The sequence below is a fragment of the Malaclemys terrapin genome, chromosome 11 (assembly GCF_027887155.1).
Source record: "Malaclemys terrapin pileata isolate rMalTer1 chromosome 11, rMalTer1.hap1, whole genome shotgun sequence".
Taxonomy (NCBI): Eukaryota; Metazoa; Chordata; order Testudines; family Emydidae; genus Malaclemys; species Malaclemys terrapin.
In genome coordinates this window covers 22,075,541-22,089,214 of record NC_071515.1, presented here as the reverse complement: position 1 = coordinate 22,089,214, position 13,674 = coordinate 22,075,541, and the positions used below count along the sequence as shown (strand labels likewise).

General features: G+C 46.3%; 1 protein-coding gene across 5 annotated transcripts in view; it reads right to left on the bottom strand.

Moving 5' to 3' along the window:
* FLACC1 (flagellum associated containing coiled-coil domains 1) overlaps positions 1–13,674 on the bottom strand; it is a 31,683-nt gene that overhangs the window by 5,425 nt on the left and 12,584 nt on the right. For 3 of the 5 annotated variants that reach the window (XM_054044771.1, XM_054044770.1, XM_054044772.1), the window contains 7 exons: positions 12,618–12,670; positions 11,768–11,867; positions 10,348–10,451; positions 9,697–9,759; positions 8,054–8,143; positions 3,102–3,211; positions 388–939 (listed from right to left, as the gene is read on the bottom strand). In XM_054044771.1, the coding sequence (XP_053900746.1) occupies positions 873–939; positions 3,102–3,211; positions 8,054–8,143; positions 9,697–9,759; positions 10,348–10,451; positions 11,768–11,867; positions 12,618–12,670 (587 nt within the window). In that variant the 3' untranslated portion in view covers positions 388–872. Of the gene's footprint in view, positions 1–159; positions 298–387; positions 940–3,101; positions 3,212–8,053; positions 8,144–9,696; positions 9,760–10,347; positions 10,452–11,767; positions 11,868–12,617; positions 12,671–13,674 lie in introns of those variants that run through there. The other 2 variants (XR_008446721.1, XR_008446720.1) reach the window with 1 other exon arrangement.

Here is a 13,674-nt window from a genome sequence, read left to right as displayed (position 1 = left end):
CACACTGCTCTCCAGTATAGCCAGTCAGGCAGTGACACAAGAGCCTCCATATTTCAGAGCATCTGCTTTTAGCAGCCTAAGAATTAAGTCAGTTGTGAAGGTGCGACCCTAGGGAAGCCTGAAGCGGTTGGGCAGCCCGGGGAAAACTAATTTACTTACCTCGCTGGTTTTCAAATCCTACTTCTAGTAACAGAGCACAGAAGAAAGCCAAATAGCCACAATCACCACACGCACTTCTTGCAACACCTCCCTGGGTAGATGGGACTCCAAGCACTGCTGGGCTTGTGAGCGTTGATGCTATTACAAGGTAAAGACGGGTTGCAAATGATATAAAATAAAGGTAAGCAACAGCAAAGTTAGTTGTCCATTCCATACAGCCTCAAGGACTCTGACTAGAAGTCTGACTGCCTGGGAGGAGGAGCATCCCCATTTATAGTAGCAAATAACTATTGTAGTAATGATTAGCAAGAGGGCTAAAAACATTAGCCTCTGAGCACCCATTCATCTACACCATACCAGCCTGGCCTGGTAAGAGAGAGCTTAAGCAGAGAGAAGACTCAGCTGAGCATCATAGTGCAGCACACACACTTGGGGCCAGCATCCATCTCGCTGTCTGGAAACAAAGCAAGGACAGTGATTTGCAGCAGACTTGTGGCCTGAAGCAATACAGGATAGAGAATAAGGAAACGACAGGACAAAAACATGACACCTGGGATATGATTGATTGATATGATTTTGGACGAGTGAGGGACGGCAGATTTGGCATTGCCTACAGAAATGGAAAATAAACTTCAACATATTGCTACGTTTGGATTTACCATCATCAGCAAGTTTCCCTTAGTAACAAGGTCACATTCCCATTAGAGCAGTCCTCACAACTGACTCTTTTGCCGGACTCTTTCGTTAAATGCTTCTTCGCTCTTTGTGATCAGTTTGCGTCTGTGGGGATAGGAAGGGGAAGTGTTACAAAAGGGACAGTAGAGTATCTACTCACATCTGCCTCTGTTATGTAGCCTTTTATTTTATTTAAAGTGAATTTTGTAATGTGGTATTACCCCTTCATGGGTTCTGCTCTGGTGGCTAGAGTTTCAAGCTTAGCAGAGTGTATATCACCTCTGCTGCTTGCTTCAGATGTAGAGTCTTTAGGAACACAAAGACCAAGGGTAGTGACCACACGTACATTCACAAGTACAAGATCTAGTCTGTCTTACAAGCTTTATTAAAGTTACAGTTAAAGTTAGGATTAGTCAAGCATATAGAAATTCTATACAGACATACACAAGTTACAAATATATTTATACTCACATCCTTAACAATAGTGTTAGGATCTAATGGGTCTCTCATGGATTGATCATCAGTAGAGGGATGGTTCCTGCTGAAGTTTCCCATAGCGAGCTCAATTTTCCCACTCTGGGCACCCTTTTATAATGTGATTCTGTCTATAACTCTTTAGCATTTACGTACATTGTGCACCCTGCGGTTAGGGCATGTGTTAGAAAAATGTAACTACTCAGTATCTTGTAAGCAAAAAATTACTCTTACTATTAATTTTTTGCAATATCACCCATTGGTACATCTTTTCCCGTAATCTTAGGGCATGAGGTTATTCTTTGGTCACTTATATTAGCATTTCTTAACTCTGTTGCCTAGTATGGCTAAGCTAAAATCTTACAGGCCTCAGCCCGTAGGCCTTGCGTTTTAGCCCTACTTAGATATCTAATACACGATTATCCGTTCCACATACTGATGAATCTCATATATCTCTATAATCCTACAATTTAACTCTATTTAGCTTACAATGATTATATATGACACACGTTAATCATAACCTCAATGAATAAACTAAAGTCATTGGCTACAGTTACTATACAGGCTACAGAATTTAAAGACTGCCAGATAAGCAGGTGCAACTCCACCGACTTCAGCAGACTCACAGTTATGATCAGTTTACCGATTGTTTGTCCCCAGATCTCTCACACGATAGGAAGCATGCTCAGCTCCCACACAACCTCCACACGTGGGTTTCCTTTGCCAGACATAAGCAGAAGCTCTATTTCCATTGTAACTTAAGCCCTGATCTTTAGTAAACAATACATTAATATGCTTAAATCTTGGCCCAGCAACAGATTCATCTTGGTTATTGTGGAACCTGAGTGCCATGTTCCACAGTAAGCAATGAGAATGATCATTGATGAGTTAAAATGAGGCCACCAAACTGAACAGTGGAAGGCCAGCAATTCACAGCATCCTCTCCCTTTATTAATTCCAGTAAACTGCAACAGTGTTTGCTTCAAGAAAGGAATGGAGATTTAATGACCAAGAATGGGAAAAAACTCCTCCCCTCCTTCCAAAAGACACACATTTTTTTCTGTGTTAACACCATCTTGTATATTAGAACTAGAAAACGTGTTTTAAACACTCTAACCTTGTCATCTCCATTTGTTTTTTCTTTACACTTCACTCACCTTAGTGAAACCAGACTGGTTAGTTTCACTTCCTGCGTCTCCGATGCTGTAGGTGATCATTATTTTAAGGACTGGGATACTTTTGATAGGGTTTGGATAATTGTTTCACATGAAAAAAGTGCACTCTTAAAAATGTGGCTGGCATTGCTACTGCCAGCCTCTGCCTCACTGATGTGCATATTGCTTGGAGGGGAGGATTCTTCCAGTAACTTTGTGTCAGAATGGGTTTATCATGAAACACCGAACAAGTATAATTAACATTCTCTCTGTTGAGAGCTCAGATATGTAGAAACTACATGCAGCTGCACTGATTGCAAAGCCCATGTTCTGGAAGCTAACAGGCTATCTAAGCTTCTTGTGGGGCTTTTCTAAGGCACCAAAGTTTGAGCAGGGGGAATGTATATACCATCTTGGTGATTCCATGTGGGCAGCGCAGCTCTGCTGAAACTGCTTGGCAGATGGCACTTGCATGAGAATGTTTGGATATAAAATCCACTGTTCCTGCGAATGAAAGAACTGACAAAGCCTCGTAGTGTAAGTAAGAATGATTTAAAAGAGTGAACTAGTAAATGCTCATGTAGTTGAGTGCTCCTAGTTGAAGCTATCTGGGCTGAAATACTTAGATTTCGTTCCTACCTCAGAAGGGCATTTTCATCTGCCAGGGAACTGACATTGAGCTGGTGTTTTAATTCAACTGCTGAGATTTTCTGTTGAATGTTTTTCTCCAACGCCATCAGGTTGCTTTTCTGGGGAAAAAGGAGCACCGGGTAGTTATTCACTTGCTGTACCCAGACAGGATCAGTCGTTTTACACAACGGCAGGACACGAGACAGCAGGGATGACTGAGAAACACAGAAATCAGTCTGGACCGGTCTAAGCAGGCAAAAACTTCTGCCCCACACTTCCTCCAGATCAATTGTTCTGCTATAGGAACAGCCCAAGCTCGCTGTTAGAATGATCAAACGCTGACAGTTCTTTGCTGGGTGAGACAGCATGAACATGTGTCAGGACTGAGATCCCCACTTTGAACTTTAGGGTACAAATGTAGGGGCCTGCATAAAAACTTCTAAGCTTAATTACCAGCTTAGCTCTGGTTCGGCTGCCACCATTTTCAATGGATTCCCTCCCTGGGAAACCTTGAAAAACCTTCACCAAATCCCTGGTGAAAACAAATCCAACCCCTTGGATTTAAAACAAGGGGAAATTAACCATTCCCCTCCTTCCTCCCACCAACTCCTGGTGAATCAAGATCCAAAACCCCTTTGGATCTAAAACAAGGAAAAAATCAATCAGGTTCTTAAAAAGAAGGTTTTTAATTAAAGAAAAAGGTAAAAATCATCTCTGTAAAATCAGTATGGAAATCAACCTTACAGGGTAATCAAACTTAAAGAGCTCAGAGGACTCCCCTCTAGTCTCAGGTTCAAAGTACAGCAAACAAAGAGAAACACTCTAGTAAAAGGTACATTTACAAGTTGAGAAAACAAAGGAAAACTAACACGCCTTGCCTGGCTATTTACTTACAAGTTTGAAATAGGAGAGACTTGCTTAGAAAGATGTGGAGAACCTGGATTGATGTCTGGTCCCTCTCAGTCCCCGAGAAGGAACACACTCCCAAACAAAGAACACAAACAAAAGCCTTCCCCCCCCAAGATTTGAAAGTATCTTGTCCCCTTATTGGTCCTTTAGGTCAGATGCCAGCCAGGTTACCTGAGCTTCTTAACCCTTTACAGGGAAAAGGATTTTGGAGTCTCTGGCCAGGAGGGATTTATAGTACTGTACACAGGACAGCTATTACCCTTCCCTTTATAGTTATGACACCATGTATGAAAGGTGGGCCATGGTGGTGCAGCATCAGAGCGCAATAGAAAGACTCATTACTAACAGGGAATGGGATCCCAGAGTAGCTAGTCACAAAAGGCTGACCTGCCAGCAGGGTATAGTCAGTTACACTTGCTTTTAATTTCCCATTTGCTTATATAGTGGACACCACAGTAATCTCTCTGCAAACAGAATGCCACTGGTCACTGTTCTTATAGCAGGATGTACCCTACTTATAACTAACCAGAGGGCAATAATCAGAGCATCACTGCAGTTAAGAGGCTGTCAGCATATCCTTGGTACTGCTACTCCTCACCGGTTACACAGAAAATTCACCACAACCACAGAGTGGGGAAGGGAATCCCCTCATCTGTCTCAGACATAACTGAACAGGTCATGCCACCAACTGGCATTTGTATTGTAACGAATCCTTGGGCCTCTAGTAATTTCATTGGCAGACACCAATGCGATGGTGTCTAGAAACTTCTCGGCAACGGTGATGATAGAACTCAGCTCCTCTTGCACCAAAAGCATAGACCCCTACCATGTGAGCTATAGGAGAAGTAGTCAGTCAGCTATTACTTGTGTATAGGACCTACAGCATACAGCAGAGCAGTTCTCTGGTCATTTGTTATAATATTAATGCAAATTATGTTCTGTGCACCAAGACGACGCCCCCCCCCCAAATCTGAATCCAGCAGCAGATATTAATAACGTCAAAGAAATGCACAGAAACAATCCACCAGAAAATTGGCTTTAGAAGTGCAGAAACAGCCCACCTCTTCCGACATGGCCACTGATTCTGGATGTCTCAACTGTGAGGGCTCAACGTGAGATTCTAGAAGTTGCACCCAACACACACATCCACTTCCTCCTCAGCACAGGGGAAATCTTGCCGACTGGGTGACAGGCCTCATTTTGCCAGGGAATTCCCAACCAGTGTCAGAAAGGATTCCACCCCAGGACCTGGGGCTCACTGGCCTATGCCCTCCTGCCTCTGCATGCAGCCTGCAAATATCTTGATGACACTCATTAACTCCCGAAACAGGTTCTCCTCCCCTAACACCTCCTGCTGGATCTCCTATACCAGGCTCCTAATTCACAACTCTCCCCCTGGATCCTACCAAAAGTCTGTCTCAGCTAGGGTGACCAGACAGCAAATGTGAAAAATCGGGACCGGGATGGGGGGGTAATAGGAGCCTATATAAGAAAAAGACCCAAAATCGGGACTGTCCCTATAAAATCAGGACATCTGGTCACCCTAGTTTCAACACCATGCTGTGTCTCACCCAACACTCTCAGCACCCTCCTTAACACCTGCCCCCAACCATGCATCCCCTTGTCCTCCAGACCCCAACACTATTCCCCTTAGCACTATTGAGAAAAAAGGAAATTGGCCGACAACAAGGTTTGGATGGTAACAGTTGAAGTATGTAAGTGCTTGTCTAAAAGCTATGGATCAGTACACACATCAATAACCTCACCCCAATCACTGTAAGGTGTGGAACTTCCCACCAAGGTTAACTGTGCAATTCTGACCCCAACCTTAACCCACCATTCATGAGCACATAGCCATGTGCTGGAATTTGCTGTTTGTGCAACACCTAAACAACTTTACATTTGCTCCTCCTCCGATAAACCAAAATTCAGACACAACCTTATCCAGACTCAAGAAACTACTTCTAGCACAACGAAGAGCAATTCTGCTCTGAAACGTGAATGGAGACTATAAACGTGGGAATCAGGGCCATTGTTACAATAATTCCCAGACCAAAGGTGCTCAGTTTAAAGGGTAAAATACAGCAAGTAACATCATCAAAAGTAACTAAGTGACCTAGGAGCCTAAATCCCCTTCTCAAAAGTGATGTAGGTACTTGGGAGCCCAAGTCCCACTGAAACGTAGTGATGCGTATGCTCCTTAGTGCCTAAACTGGTTTGGCAGATGGCACCCATGTTTTAACTGCCAGCCCTGCAAACACCCCCTTGATCAGAGAGACTAGTTTCAAGCCAAATCAGGGCCTCTGTGACACATAAGCAAAGTGATGGCCATCAGTTTATGCTCTCAGTGACACCTGGCTAACCCTATTGCCGTCAGGTGGATTGCACAGCTGCTAATATTTAAAAGGGGTTAAGAAGTCTGAAGAGAACCCAGCTCTCTCCCTCAGAGCCGTGTTGGTTCTGCAGTATTAACAGGATGAAAAAGCGGCAATGCTATTACTAAAGTCAGCAGATTTGACTGAGCACAGGGAGCAGATCTGCCGAGGAGGAAGATGTCATTGTTACATGGGTTCTTTTCAAAGCAAAACTGCAATTTAAGTGCTTGATTTAAATGCAGAAAAGCAAAGGAATTCAGGGTAAGTCTGCAAGCCTGTTTCTTCACCCTGCCCTTTGTACTCCAATATTTCAGATGTCCGCGAACCTCAACTGATCTTTAGATAGTCTGTGCTACAACACATGTGAGCCATGTGGTTCTATCTTCACCTGGACTGTCCTGGTACTTAGGTCAGAGCTGTATCAGGATTTCAGTGGGCTAAGTACAGAATCATCCTGTTCTCCCTACAGGGGAGCAAGATGCTCTAGTTAAAGTGCCATCCAGCTGAGCACAGAGACAGAAAATCCTCCAGCGTAACTTGCCATAGCATTGCCCACCACAGCACATGCCCCTCCGACGACTCAGCCATCTGCTATTGCCCTCTTTTAATTCTGGAAGCTAACAGTCTCCTCCAAGTGTGGACTGACTGTATTCCAAGAACAGACAGCGTGCTGCACGCAGAGATCACAGCCAACCCCTCATCCCCATCTATCCACACCAATGAGGCATATTTTCAGTCTCCCACCCACCCCTATCCAGGTGACCAACAGCCATCAAGACACTGGCTGCTGGCACACGCATTTAAAGAGCAAATTCCCGGGTCAGGATACTGGCATTGTTCAGTAGATGGGACTGTACAGTTAAGTGTGAGATGCACTCTCAATAATCCACCTTTCTTAGCAGCCAAAGTACAGCCCGCCTTTGAAGGGAAGGGAAGGGAAGAAGAAAGATATTTTACGCTACACGTCAATGGTGTTTGGAAGCCTGAGAACAGCAGCAGCACTCGGTATCTAAGGAGCCCCATGTGCCATAAAGAAGGGAATGTAGCTGTTCAAGAGAGCCCACAGGAATGAACAGGAGACAAGTTTTCAGTACTCAGAAATAAGGCGAGGATTTAGTCACAGATGTCGTGGAATCCATGACTTCCAGGGACCTTTGTGACTTCAGCCTGCGGTGGTCAGGAGCTGCAGGGTCCCCCGCCTCCAGCAGGGGCAGGCAGCTACAGGGTATCTCAGGCGCCTCTGGCAGCCCCAGAGCTCCCAGCCGCCACGGGTGCCTCCAGTAGCCCCCAGCCCTGGCGGGGGAACCCCTGCAGCTCCCGACCTGCCGCCAACGGGGGTACCCCATAACTCCTGGCCAACATGGGAGGCGGGCGTACCCTGCAGCTCCTGGCCCCCAGGGGCAGCAGGGGATCCCCAGAGCTGCAGGCAGCAGGGGTACCCCGCAGCCCCCAGCTGCTGCAGGCAGCTCCTAGCCCCTGCGCAGCTGCCCCACTTCAGGCGGTGTGGGGACCCACAGATCCCCGTTTTGTCAGGTATATTTTTAGTAAAAGTCACAGACAGGTCATGGCTTCTGTGAATTTTTCTTCTTTGCCTGCGACCTCTCTGTGACTTTTACTAAAAATATCCGTGACAAAATCTTCGCCTTACTCATAATAACATCACACACGCTCTCCCACCTCTTTCTGAAGTTCCATCTGAGTGTTCTGCATCGTTGTGGTGAGAGCCTTGAGAATCTGATCCTTCTCCTTCAAATCGGCTTCCAGAGACTTGATTGGATAAAACACAGACACATTCACTTGAATAAAATGGGCTCCTCTCTCTCTAGCCCAATGTACTGTGCAGCCCCCATCAGCCTCTCCCAGTCATTGCCATCCATCTCCAATACCTGTGTCATGGTCTGCACCACATGGGGGCGAGGGTTGGCCTGAACAGAAGCACAGACATACCGTTGCCCTGATTTTATGAGCTGGATTCATTCCTATTGGTAGGGGCCAACTAGTTACCCATGCTGTCCTTGTACTTAATTAGGCTAGAGGAGAGTCAAGCATAAGCTCTCCTGCATATGGACTTCATTTACCTAGAGGCCTCTGAAGGTAATCTGCCACCTTAAGCAAAACTTCAGTGTTCCACACGCCTCCTACTCCTTAGAACAGAGGCCAGCATGGGGGGTGAGGGGGCACAGCAGGTTTTCAGGCTGGGGGGGCATGGCAAGCTTTCTAATGGTTAGGTGGTTATGGGAGAAGAGCAGAGGCTAGCATCAGCTCGCAGTGCCACTCACTCAGGCTTGGCCCAACCACCCCTCCACCATGTGTGTGGGGGGGGAACGTGGCTGGGCCAAATGTGAGTGAATCGCACTGCAGCCAAGCAGCTGGGGTTGTTGCGCTGCTCAGGTTTGGTCAGGCCACCCCTTGCCCTAGGCAGAATCGGCTGGCCTAGGGAGCTGTCCAGTTTGCCCACAGCTAGAGCGGTCCCTAGATTTACCCCTTCACACACAATGGTGCAGGGGCTACAAGTTACAGAGCAGCCGCGTGTGAAGTGGGAGCCACTCCTAGAGGAGAGCAGACAAAACCACTCCCCCACTGAGGGGATATGTCTACACTTGGAGCGGTGGGTGTGATTCGAGGAGTCCTACTTGCACTAGATCAATCAGAGCTAGCACATAAAACATAGGGTAGCTGTGTGGGGATGGGCTAACCACCCTGAGGACGTGCCTAGGATCTTGGATGGACACATACTCAGGGCAGCTGGCCCCTCCGCCCCACCCATTCTGCCACAGATACACTATTTTTAGCATGCCAGCATAATGCGAGCTAGCCTGGGTATGCCTCACGTGAGCTGGGAATCACCCCCCCAGCTCCAAGTGTAGACATTTCCCCGAGGAAACCCAGAGCTCTATGCTACAATAAGGGATTGAGAGCAGCCCAGCCAGCAGAGGCTGCACTAAACCATTACAGCCTTCAGACACCCAGGCCCTGTGGCTCGCTGGCCAGCCAGGCCCCCTGTCTGGGGTCTGCCCTTATTTGGAAAGTTTTTTATTTCAGGTTTTATAAAAGCACCAGGGCTACATCAAGAACCCAGAATCAAGCTTCCTTTTCCAATGGAAATTACAGTTAAATTCCCTGAGTGGCTCCTTCTCCTATTACAGAACAGTGCACAAAAGGGGAGCTGATCAGTGTGCACTATCCCCTCCATAAGCTTAAATACCTCAGCTAAGTCCCGTCCTGCTGACTGGGGGAGAGTGAACTGCTCAGAAAGCTAGACCGTACCATGTGACACAGTTGCTCCAGTGGCACTGCATTCCTTTTTTTGCCATACTTGCCTCCTTGATGTTTTGCAACTCTTTTATTTTCTCCACATCTTCCTGGTGCTGTTTAATAAACTCCTGAAAAGGACACACAGTTTGTGCACAGTTCACGACACGTCTGTAACGTTCCCAGGCTCATCAGTGAGCAGCCGATTCCAACCACCCGCACAATCCAACAGGCGAAACCAAATGCACGACCTTCCAGACAATAACTGCTAGGCAGAAATACAAGTGACTGGTGCTTTGGAAGGTGTCGGACATGCCCCGCACTCCTTAGGATCCCTGGGGTTTAAGGGAATTGTCCTGTGATTATGGTTCGAATCCAGCCTGTCCCCATCTCTCCCTTTACTCAGAGCATCAGGCCCTTGAGTCTTTGAGCAATAGGAGCCTTATAAATAGACATAAGAACAGCCATACTGGGTCAGACCAAAGGTCCATCTAGCCCAGTATCCTGTCTCGTGACAGTGGCCAATGCCGGGTGTCCCACAGGTTATCATCAAGTGATCCATCCCATCACCTATTCCCAGCTTCTGGAAAACAGAGGCTAGTGACACCATAGACACATGGATTTTATAACAAACCTGCTACTATTTTACTGGCAATAAGAGTTCATGGGAACTGCAGCACCTCAACATGTAGCTTTATGCTTCCCTCAGGACTAGCTACCTCTCTTTCCTGTTGGGAGTGTTTATTCGTCATGGAGTTACCACTCTGAAATGATTTCTTTAGCTGCTCTCTCTCCAGCTCAAATTTCTTCATCAATTCCTGCTCTGTGGAGAGAAAGACAGAGGTCTGAGGGCTTTTCCTAATCATCCATTTTAACTCTGTATAAGAGGCACACAAATGTACGTGGCAACATGGATACGAGGTGTTTGACTCATTTCAGCTGCATTCAATATTTCTACAGCCCTAGCACTATGGTATCTAAGCACCAGATAACGAATGACAGCACTGGGTGTGCCCCGAAGGAGAACGTTCTCATAGTCTCACCCCATACACATGCCCACACACTGGATCACTTTTCCAGTTATTGTCTTGCTCCCTTCTCCTCCTCTTGCAGTCTCTCTTCTTTGCACGGTAACTTTGTAGCTGTCACAGGTGTTACTTTGCGAGGCTCTGGGATGTGGCACAATGTACAACGTAGCCAGAAATATGTCCTGACCCAGGGGCACACTTCCTACAGAATGGGCTAGCAGGGAAGAGATAAGCACATTGCTGAAGTGACAATATGGAGGAAAAAGAACAGGAGTACTTGTGGCACCTTCGAGACTAACAAATTTATTTGAGCATAAGCTTTCGTGGGCTAAAACGCACTTCATCAGATGCATGTAGTGGAAAATACAGTAGGAAGATATCTATATATATACACACACACACACACACACACACACACACAGAGAACATGAAAAAAATGGGTGTTGCCATACCAACTATAATGAGACTAATCAATTAAAGTGGGCTATTATCAGCAGGAAAAAAAAACGTTTGTAGTGATAATCAGGATGGCCCATTTCCAACAGTTGACAAGAAGGTGAGAGTAACAGTAGGTCGCTCTTCTATTCTAAGCCCTTATTTATAGTCACTTATAAAAGGTTCTTTTGTTGCTGTTTGTTTAAAATCCCAGGAAGCGTCATGCTTGGTCTCAGCCCAGAAGTGATTTTTTGTAACCAGGCGTGGGACCAAAGGCCTTGAATATATAAAATCTTCAGGAATACTCATTGCTATCACAGATAAGTTACAATAACCAGAGCAGAAGGTATTCCTGGGTTCTTCTCCATCCACTGAATAACGGAGAGCAACCGGCTACTCTATTGCAGCCAGACCTAGAAGAGTCAGTAAAACTGACTGGGATAATCTGGTATTTACATCCTAGCAGTTAATAAGGCAGATCTCAAACAATTAAATGACTCAGAGGCAAATGTAGTACCTAAAACTATTTCCAACTCATTGATTTTAATTCACTACATTGGAAGCTGATGGTGTCCCTCTGAACAGAATGGATTGCCTAAGCTTGGGGGCAGTGGAGTGGTCATCAGCTGCGGCTCTGCCTCCACAGATGTAAACACAAGTGTCCTTGTTTACTCACTTTGCTGTAACAGTGCCTTCTCCCGCTCAGTCCTCTCACTCTTCTTCCAGTCAGCCTGTCTTCTCAGCCACTTCTCCTCCATTTCATCAGAAACACTGTCCTACACACACAGACAATACGCATTTTCAGAAAATCTTCCAAAAACCCTGACGGCTCCTGAATCTCCCACAAAGCCTCCAATTATGCTGTAAAAAGATAGTTAGCAACTAAATAGCCATTTCCATCCACAGATCCCAAAGTGCTGTACCATGGAGCTCTCCCCAGGCTAAGGGAGCAGAAGGAGGGAGATCCTTTGGGGGGACAGCCTCTGTGGCCACTGCACACCCCTCTTCCTCGACAGGGGTGAGGGAGACACCTCCAGCTGCATCCGTCATGCCTGCTCCTGCTAGCAGTCACCGAAGTTATGTTCTGTGGTGCACAAGGTATGTGTCCCCACCCTTGGGTTTCAGATATCCTGCCCTCCTTACCCACAGTGGAACTGCAGTGAATACAGCACATCGGGGACTCTGTGTGCCAATGGGGATGGCGGGGTGTGTGTGTGTGTGTGTGTGAATCTGATGAGTGCACTCACTGCAGTACCTTCCTATGAAACTAAGGGCTAGTCTACACTACAGTGCTACATCGGTGCAGCTGCACTATGCCGACAGGAGAGCATCTCCCACCGACAGAGCACCAGTTTGGTCAGCGCTTAGGTTGATGTAACTTGCATTGCTTGGGAGGTGGCTTTTTCACAGCCCTGAGTGATATAAGTTACGTCAACTTAAACGGTAGTTGTAGCCAAGCCCTAAGCATTAGACTAACAGGACTTGATCCACTTTTGCAGAACACTGCAGGGTTGCTGAAATCTCACCTGGTACATTCGGAATGCATTCTTCAGATACCTGTATTCCTTCTGCATCCCCTCTGAGCAACAAGAGAAGGACAAGATGTGTAGTTAATACAGCAATTTTAACATGAATGTCTCAGCCATGGGGATTTGCACGAAAACCCTGAATAGGTAACATGAAAGTGGACTAGGCATCTCAGTCCAGACCCCAAGAGACACGTCTATGTCACAGATTCCACCACATTGTATGGGATTAAGAATGAAGAAATGAATTGTTTTTTAAAGGCGGCTCAGAATTAGAAGGGGACTGAGGCTGGGTTGGGGCAGGTTGCGTGGAATATCTGCTGACCGTACAGCTGGCCTGAAGACAACAGTCAGTGACTTTTCTGAGCACCAAAAGGCACCCCAAATTAAATAAATAAATAGCTGGGCTACACTCATTGATTTGAAATATTTTCTTCATTTCTGTTTACAAAAGTACTGAGCAAATTGCAGAAGGTCTGGCTGGCCATCCAAGAAGTGTTCTGGGCAGCCTCCCCCTGAAATCAATATCTGTTTGGAAACCTGAGCATTATTCAAAGCAGCAGAAATCTGATGAGCTCAGGTGATCTCCAATTCCCTCCTGCTATTTTGGACTGAAATCTCTCAAGACTGCATGAGACTTTGGCATAGGGCGACCAGATGAGAGGACGAAAATATCGGGACACGAGGGGAAGGAGGTCTGCCGGCGGAGCAAACAAAACAAAACAAAAACTGCTGGCGGAGTGAAATATCGGGACAAAGATCAGTCAGGACGTGGGACAAACACCTAAAAATCAGGACGGTCCCGATTTTATCGGGACGTCTGGTCACCCTACTTTGGCATAACTGAATCTCAACCATAAACCTTGATTCGGCCTCAGAACCCAGACCCCAGTCTAAACCTAATCCAGATCTGGACATGACTCCCGACGTCAGTTTATAATTCCAGCACAACGCTAGCATTTAAAGGACTGGCACACTACCAGCCGCAAGCCACCTTCCTTCACAACTATCCCTCTTCCCCAATTAGTACCGACAATCACGGCTCAGACCCCTCTTT